At 40.4% G+C, this 9,398-nt stretch overlaps 1 protein-coding gene across 1 annotated transcript in view; it reads left to right on the forward strand.

Moving 5' to 3' along the window:
- The window catches only part of DNAH8 (dynein, axonemal, heavy chain 8), a 324,670-nt gene that overhangs the window by 119,217 nt on the left and 196,055 nt on the right, over nucleotides 1-9,398 (forward strand). The window contains exons 36-40 of the mRNA XM_010848693.1: nucleotides 3,372-3,525; nucleotides 5,117-5,280; nucleotides 6,399-6,501; nucleotides 7,717-7,821; nucleotides 8,181-8,342. Of these exons, the coding sequence (XP_010846995.1) occupies nucleotides 3,372-3,525; nucleotides 5,117-5,280; nucleotides 6,399-6,501; nucleotides 7,717-7,821; nucleotides 8,181-8,342 (688 nt within the window). The remainder of the gene's footprint in view (nucleotides 1-3,371; nucleotides 3,526-5,116; nucleotides 5,281-6,398; nucleotides 6,502-7,716; nucleotides 7,822-8,180; nucleotides 8,343-9,398) is intronic.

Raw genomic sequence — 9,398 nt, forward strand, 5'->3', positions numbered from 1 at the left:
CTGAGCGACTTGACTTTCACTTTTCACTTTCCTGCATTGGAGAAGGAAATGGCAACCCACTCCAGTGTTCTTGCCTGGAGAATCCCAGGGACGGCAGAGCCTGGTGGGCTGCTGTCTATGGGGTTGCACAGAGTCGGACACGACTGAAGTGACTTAGCAGCAGCAGCAGCTGCAATCCCCTACCTGACTATCCAGTGATTCTTAACTGGTCTTTACCCTAACACACCTAAGAAATGTGTCACATTATTTCAGAGGTCATTAACAGAGGTCAGTGCCCAGGGTGCATGGGGATTATAATACCCTATCTGCATGTTGGGATCACTGTTTACTGAATGACATCCTGCAAGACCTCTGGCCCAAAGGCAGTCTTGCATTTGGATAATGCATTAACTCACAAAACTCCTAGGAGTTCTAGGGTGAAGTTGCTAGGCTTAAATTCCTAGGGCTCATCCTCTGCTTTCAGGGAATCTGAATAATCTGAATAAGCTGGCAAATGTGACCATTGGCTATTCAGTGGTTCCTGGACTTCACAGGCTTCTGCTTTGCCATGGTTCATTGAAAAGTTTGCCATCTTGATTTCCTGAATTATGATCTCTTGAAGAAAGGCTGTAGATTGATCTGAGCCAGACTGTGCAACTCAGGAATTCAGACTTGAAATTTTTCTTAATTTTACTGTTAACTTGCATATAACTTGAGTTGTTGTTGTTCATTCGCTCAGTCATGTCCGACTCTTTGTGACCCTATGGACTGCAGCACGCCAGGCTTCCCTATCCTTCACCATCTCCCAGAGTTTGCTCAAACTCATGTCCATTGAGTCAGTGATGCCATCCAACAATCTCTTCCTCTGTCATCCCCTTCTCCTCCTGCCTTCACTCTTTCCCAGCATCAGGGTCTTTGCTAATGAATTGGCTCTTTACATCAGGTTACCAAAGTATTGGATCTTGAGCTTCAGCGTCAGTCCTTCCAATGAATATTCAGGATTGATTTCCTTTGAATTAACTGGGTTTGATCTCCCTGCAGTACAAAGGACTCTCAAGAGTCTTCTCCAACACCACAGTTCAAAAGCATCAATTCTTTGGCACTCAGCCTTCTTTATGGCTACTGGAAACACCATAGCTTTGTTTGGCAAAGTAATCTGAGTGGTTAGAGTACTAATTTATTGTACTAGTAAACTCAATGTTGAGGTCCTGCTAGGAAGAGTATAAGGATATCTGAGAAGTCACAACACTATGGGAGATCCTTCTTCTAGAAAACTTTGCAGCACCAAGTGGATCCAGAATGCCTCTTCCAGAGCCAACCATAGCCTTATCTTGTAGCAAGTGCCAGATGAATCTCTAGGGCTATTCAGATGTGATGTCAGAAGAAATTGTGTATTTCCATGGGTGAGACTTGACTCACCTCAAATACCTGGATTGTGACACTTTCCTCATGGGATTCCATGAACCTTCTTTTCTGTCATTAACAGGTTCTACCATGTAAAGTTGTGCAGTGCAAATACCTGGCCAAAGGACAAAACTTGTCATTAGTGATTTATTTCAAGTCCCCCTTTTTCATGTTGGGAAGTTATACAACCATCAAAGATGAGTCTTTTCAAAAATTTCTGGGCAAAGTTATTTTTAACTCCATTTATCTAGGTGCTTCAGCTCCCTAAAATGCTTATCCACACCCTCTTGGTCTGCATGTATTGATTTTGAAGGTGCTTTTGGCATATTGACTGCCTTTCAGCTCTAGACTGATGGTCAGATGCACACTATAAATTGTGAGTTGAGAAAAAATGCCTCTTACTACTAGATCAACTCATCTACCTCCTTGGGGCAATTTTTGTACTGCCACTTTATACCTCCATGTATAACATAAGCTTCTGTAGAAACCAAAGGTTGCGCTCAAGCATCAGACTATACCCAGAAGAACCCCATTCTATATGTGAGTCCCTTCAAGTCACTCTGTCTTGATCAAGAAAACTTTTAAGACTGTACAAATGTCACTCACCAGGAAGTGCCACTACACAACTTCAAAGCTATATGCTTGCATTGCCACAACTGAAGTTGGCGTCTTAATCCAACTGTAGGTAATTAGGTCTTTACCCAGTATCTTCCCATCACTTCCTCATGGCATCCACTCTATTTCTTGTCTTTCTTATTTGTGCCCAGCTTTTTGGACACCTTGTAGTCTCATGAACTCTTTAGCTAGCCCCGATGGTGAAGAAGCAGGATGGGGAAGAAATGGAAACAGTGACAGACTTTATTTCCTTGGGCTCCAAAGTTACCATGAATGTTGACTGCAGCCATGAAATTAAAAGACACTTGCTCCTTGGAAGAAAAGCTATGACAAACCTGGACAGCATATTAAAAAGAAGAGACATCACTTTGCCGACAGAAGTCTGTATAGTCAAAGCTATGGTGTTTCCAGTAGTCATGTACAGTGTGAGAGTTGGCCCATAAAGAAGGCTGAGCATTGAAGAACTGATGCTTTCATACTGTGGTGCTGGAGAAGACACTTGAGAGTCCCTTGGACAGCAAGGAGATCCAACCAGTCAATCCTAAAGGAAGTCAACTCTGAATATTCGTTAAAGCTGATGCTGAAGCTCCAATAATTTGGCCACCTGATGTGAAGAGCTCATTGGAAAAGACCCTGATGCTGGGAAAGATTAAGGGCAGGAGGAGAGGGGGGTGACAGAGGATGAGTTGGATAGCACCATCGACTCAATAGACATGAGTTTGAGCAAACTCCAGGAGATAATGAAGGACAGGGAAGCCTGGCATGCTGTGGTCCATGGGATTGCAAAGAGTTGGACACAACTGAGTGACTGAACAACAACCACAAGGGCTTCTAGGGAGTAGCAGTTCTGGATCTTTAACACTGCAGAATCTACTAAGCACAGTGCCTGGTGGAATTAGCAGTCTGTAGGTAAGGCAGACCACATTTGTAGTGAACATCAGACCTCAAGTTTGACCCAGGCCTTGTGTTAGTAGTTCCACAGACCAGTGATAACAGGGCCCTATGTGTTATTCTCACGGGCAGTCCCCACTTGGATTTGGTTCACAGAAGCCTTGGCAGGCCATCTTAGTCCGTATTTTCCCTATACTCCAAAGAGCAACCAGTACAGTTCCTTTGCTAGACCTCTGTAGCTTAAAACTAGGCAGATTTCTTAGTTTATCACTGAAACGTGGGAGCAGTAAGTGAGATCACTATAATTCTATGTTTTATTCATAAAAATGCAAATATCTCATTAACTTTATGAAATTTAATAGGAGCTGCTTTTTTGTAGGAAAAAATATTCATTGTCAAAGGAATATTTCTCCTTCTTGTTAAAGCCTACTATTGTCTGAATCTTTGTTAAAATGTAATATTTTTCCATTCTTACTTTTTAGATATAATGCTCCATTTAAAAAAAATATTCAGAATTGGGTGTATAAATTGTCTACTTCCTCAGATATAATTGAAGAGTGGCTAGTAGTCCAGAACCTTTGGGTTTATCTTGAAGCTGTCTTTGTAGGTGGCGACATAGCCAAACAGCTACCACAGGTAAGTACGGGTCTTGTAACTGCTGATAGAATAGTTGGTGTATGTTGTCTGTATGTCTCTGTAGAAATCTTCAGAAAGACATATGGTCATGTCTTGAGGATTTGTCCCAGTGGTTTGCAAACTGTGGCCAACTCACCTATTTTTGTAAATATAGCTTTATTGGAATACAGCCATGTCTCCATTCATTTATGTCCTGTCTGTGACTGCTTTAGCATTACAATGGCACAGTTGAGTAGTTGTAACAGAAACCATATGGCCTTACAAAGCCTAAAATGTTTGCTCTCTTGCCATCAACAAAAAAGTTGCAAACTGCTGACCTTTGCTTTACATTAATAGAAAGAAGAAACTCATAGTATTTTATAAATATATATTATAAACATAATATTTTCAAATCTGTTGTCTGAGGAGGTGAGGTACATTCAAATATGATACTACTAAATTATAGAAGTTCATCTCTTCTAAGAGTTAGACTTATTCCTCTGAGTTAAAATAATCTGTAATCTGTAAACACAAATTAACTACTAGTAAGTTAACTAATAGTAGATTAGAAACACGAGGCAAGGAAACTTAGCCTTAGAAACCTGTAACAAATTATTTAAAACAGCTTTATTGAGACCTTTTAAATTAATACCAATACATTACTACTAACTTTATTCTATAGAGGTAATTTTCCTTTTGTAAAATTAGTCTTGTTCTTTTGAATTTCCATATCTATGGCATCTCTATGGGGCTTCCCTGGTGGCTCAGATGGTAAAGAATCCACCTGCAATGCAGGAGAACCAGATTCAATACCTGGGTTGGGAAGATCCCCTAGAGAAGGGAATGGCTCCCCACTCTAGTATTCTTGCCTGGAGAATTCCATGGGCAGGCTACAGTCCATGGGGTCGCAAATCTTTGTAGATTAAAAATCAAGGACAAAAGCATTTTGAAAGTAGCTGGTTACCCTTTGTAACACATTTTTAAAACAGAAATCTTTTCTTTTTTAATCAGAAAGTTATGTTTTTTATCAAAAATGCACTTAAAACTTTTGATAGAGGCAAGATTATGCCAATTTCTAAAGGCATTTTTGCAATCAAATGCAAGCTTAATATCATTCATAGTAAATAGTAAATTTTCATTTGCAAAAATGTAAATGAAGCTTTGTTTCGGATTTTTACTGTTTTCTCCTTCTCTTTTTCCTGGGGCACTATTAAGCTTTAATTATTCCAAAGACACTGAGATCAAATTATTTTCATGCTTCTTCAGTTTGCTCATCAAACCAAAACACCTGGGGTGCTGAAAGACTAGATTTGCGATTTAAGTTGATAGCACTGAAAATTAATCATGCGGGACTTTGAAAAATGTATTAAATGTAAGGAAATGAATTAGTCATAAACCCTATTGTAATAGGACAGCATTTCAATAAGCAGTTTTATGGCTTTGGGTGTCTGTTGTTCAGAGTTAATTCAGATGAAAAAAAAATGCTCCTTTAAATTATGTAGCCTAAGATTAATAGGGTGACTTGAGGAACTATAGGACATGCCAGAGTGAAGACTTTGCTTCATTCAGTCATCCACATGCCAACTTTTACTGACTACGGGTTTGTCTTTAGGAAGCAAAACGTTTTCAGAATATTGACAAGTCATGGATAAAGATAATGCAGCGAGCTCACGAGAATCCCAATGTGATTAGTTGCTGTGTTGGAGATGAAACCATGGGGCAGCTTTTACCTCATTTACACGAACAATTAGAAGTATGTCAGAAGTCACTTACAGGGTAAGAGTTTAATTTTTTCATTGCCTAACATTTTATATGTGATGGTGTTTTATCCAAAATTAATAGAATTGACTGCATTTCTGGTTTGGTAGTGACGGTTGAAGTGGTGTTAGGAATTTAACATTTCACATAAATTTGATTTCTTTGCAAAAAAAGACACCTTCAAGTTAGGGTGGGTGAATTAAGGCATTGTGTAAGTTTTGTAGGGCTGCTGTGACAAATTACCGCAAACGGGGTGGTTTAAGATGACAGAAACTTATTTTCTCAGTTCTGGAGACCGTAAGTCTAAAGTCAAGGTAGCAGCCCCTTCTGAAGGCTCTAGGGAGAATTTTCCTTTGCCTCGCCCAGGTTCTGGTGGCTCTGGGACTACCCTTGGCTTGTGGCTACGTAACTTCAGTCTCTGTCTTTATATGTCCTTCTTCTCTTCTTCCTGTGTGTCTCTTATGAGGATACTTGTCATTGGACTTAGGGCTCATCCGGATAATCCAAGATGAGCTCCTCTCGAGATATTTGACTTCAGTACATTTGCAAAGGCCTCTTTTCCAAATGAGACCGTATTCACGGATTCCAGGAAATAGGATGTGGACATGTCTTTTGGGGGCTACCAATCAACACACTGCAGGTGTGGAGTGGAGAGGTGCACTCAGAGAGCAAATAGCCAAACAAATTCACAGATAATTTTCTTCAAAGGCAGTTCTTTCTCAATTTCTTTTGAAATAGGGCGAAAATATACCCCGGTTTGTCCAAATTTTTGCCTTTGTCCTGACTGAATGGCTAGTTACCTCCACCCCCCGCTTTCACTCTCAAAATATCCTCTTTTGGAGATAAATTATATGTTCACCTGGCATTTAAGCTTGAGGTTCACAGTACTCTTAGAAGGGTTGCAGGAGGGCTCTTGATGAGAAAGAATACTATAGACGATGCCTTGCTCTGAGTCACACTTTCTTATTTCCACTTACTTTCCCCAGTGCCATCTATGGTGGGGCAGAACTTTTCAAATGGGAAATGGCTATAAGTGTTTGCTACTATCTTATCGATATTAGTGATTGTGTCTTGGCTAAAAACCCCAAAATTAGTAATTCAGAAAAAATTATTTGGTAATGTGACTTTATTTAAAGGTATTTGGAGAAGAAGCGATTACTATTTCCAAGATTCTTCTTTGTGTCTGATCCAGTTCTCCTGGAAATTCTTGGACAAGCCAGTGATTCCCATACCATCCAGGTGTGTCATCTAAATGTCTGTTACCTAAATCCTTTTTTTCCATAGCCTGTGTAATAAAAAATAAAAATGAAGTTAACATCTGAAAAGTACAGTCAGGAAAGAAGAGTGTTAAAAATGACATTGGTTATAAAATGCCTCATTTTCTTTGGATCTGGAGCCCATCAGCTGGAGGCAAGAGCCATCAATTATGCAACTCACCAGTTGGATGATCTTAGCCAGTTACTTAATTTTCCTGTGTCTCAGTTTTCTTGTCTGTAAAATCAGAATATTAATCATTTCCACCTCATAGGCTTGTCATAAGAATTAAGCAAGATAATGCATCAAAAGTACCTGACATAAAGTATGTGCTCACTAAATGTAACTCATTGTTATGAGTATTTAAATCTAAATATTCTTAGATCAGATAGGGATTGTGGTTTAAATGTGTCCCTTTTTTCCTGTCCAGAATGCTTCTCAAATGCTTTTAGCCATTTTGAAGGGCAGTAATTCCAGGGGGAAGAGAAAAACTACAGAGAACTGAGAGTGGAGGCACTGAAACCCCATCCCAGGACCATTTCTGGTTTGGGAAGCTGGGAAACAGCTAATAATACCTTCCTTGTTGGTTTCCAGGGAGTTGTGGGGATGAGAAAGGACAGGATGGAAGTAGAAGCTGTGTAAGGCAGACACAGAGCCAAGAGAGAAGGACTGACCTGTCCCTGAGAGGGAAGGGGACAGGGACAGTGTGGTTCAGTCTCCAGTGGTAGGAAGATGGCAGTTACTGGTTCAACCTCCATAATGTAAGAGGATGGGCATCTGTAGGTCTTGGAGGAAACACTGTATATGGCTGGATTTTAAAAAGTGGGCTTCCAAGTCAGTCAAGGGTCAAAGAAGAGGTTGGTTTTTTTTTTTTTTTTTTTTGAGACAGTGAAGTAAATTCTTAATCTTTTACAAATATTAAAAAAAAAAATAGCAAAGCTTTTAAGAAATGTCTCAATGGCTTTTGTGTTTGCATGCACGCTCAGTTGACCCATCGTGTCTGACTCTTTGCCATCCCATGGACTGTAGCCCGCCAGACTTCTCTGTCCATGGAATTATCCAGGCGAGAATACTGGAGTAGGTTGCCATTTCCTCTCCCAGGGGAATCTTCCCGACCCAGGGACTGAACCCATGTCTCCTGCAGCTTTTGTGTCTAACCTCATGTATGATGTGTTTGCTCTGTCTTGTGCTCTCTTATAGCCACATCTCCCTGCAGTGTCTGACAACATAAATGAGGTGACCTTTCATGCAAAAGACTACGATCGTATCATGGCTGTCATATCAAGAGAAGGAGAAAAAATCATTGTAATTTAACTTGATTAAAATTTTGTTAGGGTTTCTTTAAAATGTAGAATGCAGTTCTCTTATGAGAGAAAGGGAGGGAGTTGCGTCAGGTTCTAGTTCTGTAGTCTTTCCTGGCTTTGTTACAGACTAGTTTAGATAACTCATTTAATTTCTCTGAGATTCATTTTATCACCTATACAATGAAAGTTTTAGACCAAATGATCTTTATACTTCTTGCTACATTATTAATTAATTTTACTCATGTTTTAAGTATTTTGTGTGAAATTGTTTGCTTTGTCTCGAGGTACTGTGATTTAGGACATTTGTAAAAATATCAAATTACTATCTATTTGTAACCTATTTGTAATATACTGTTTCAGTTGGATAGTCCTGTTATGGCCAAAGGTCCCGTGGAGATTTGGCTTCTGGACCTATTAAAAATGCAGATGTCGTCATTGCATAATATAATTCGATCCGCATTCTATCAAATCAGTGATTCAGGATTTCAGCTGTTACCTTTCCTCAATCACTTTCCCGCACAGGTGAGACTACATGACATTCAACGAGTAGAAATAAGGGGGACAGGTATTCAGGAGACAGTCAGCCTGACAGTGCGGAGCTGTTCTGTGTGTCTTAGTTGCTCAGTCACGTTCAACTCTTTGTGACCCCCTGGACTGTAGCCCCCCAGGCTCCTCTGTCCATGGAATTCTCCAGGCAGGAATACTGGAGTGGGCTGCCATTCCCTTCTCCAAGGAAGCCGTTCTAGCTTTCAACAAGCTAGAGAGGCCCACCCTCACACTTGTCCTCTCCTCCACCACTCTAGTCCAACCCACCCCGTCCCCCAGAATAGGGTTTGCACTGCTCCCATCGTTGAGGATCTTCACGGAGACTAAAGGACTAATGAGAAATTTCATCTTGTACAAAAGACACCTGTCTATGTATAAAAACACCTATCTCTATCCGTACGTAGATAAATATAGATGCAGATACAGATATGGACATATATAAAAGGAGTAACCATATCTTTTCCTGAAATGAAATCCATCTTGCCTTTTGTTTATTTTCCCTTCAAGTAGTTAAAAATTGGCATAATCTGGTGAAGTTCTTCTCATGAGCTAAGGTTTTAGAGAAAAGACATTGAAGAGGCTGGAGCAGGTGTTTTCGTGAAAAGCCCTCCTGCCCTTTGACTCTTAGAAGTGTGGTGTCATGTGCCAGGTGTTATTAAAACTGGATATGGCAAATGAAGAAGTAACAGTTTCATTACATTTTCAGCCAAGGTAAATGAAGAGTGATGATTTGTGATCTTGGTCAGAGACAGTGAGGGATCAATTCAGTTTAGTTCTGAATTGCTCAGTCGTGAGTCGCTCAGTCGTGTCCGACTCTTTGTGACCCCATGAAGCACAGCACGCCAGGCCTCCCTGTCCATCACCAACTCCCAGAGTCCACCCAAACCCATGTCCATTGAATCGGTGATGCCATCCAACCATCTCATCCTCTGTTGTCCCCTTCTCCTCCTGCCCTCAATCTTTCCCAGCATCAGGGTCTTTTCAAGTGAGTCAGCTCTTTGCATCAGGTGGCCAAAGTATTGGAGTTTTAGG

This window comes from Bison bison, unplaced genomic scaffold (assembly GCF_000754665.1).
Source record: "Bison bison bison isolate TAMUID 2011002044 unplaced genomic scaffold, Bison_UMD1.0 scf7180017864270, whole genome shotgun sequence".
Classification (NCBI taxonomy): domain Eukaryota; kingdom Metazoa; phylum Chordata; class Mammalia; order Artiodactyla; family Bovidae; genus Bison; species Bison bison.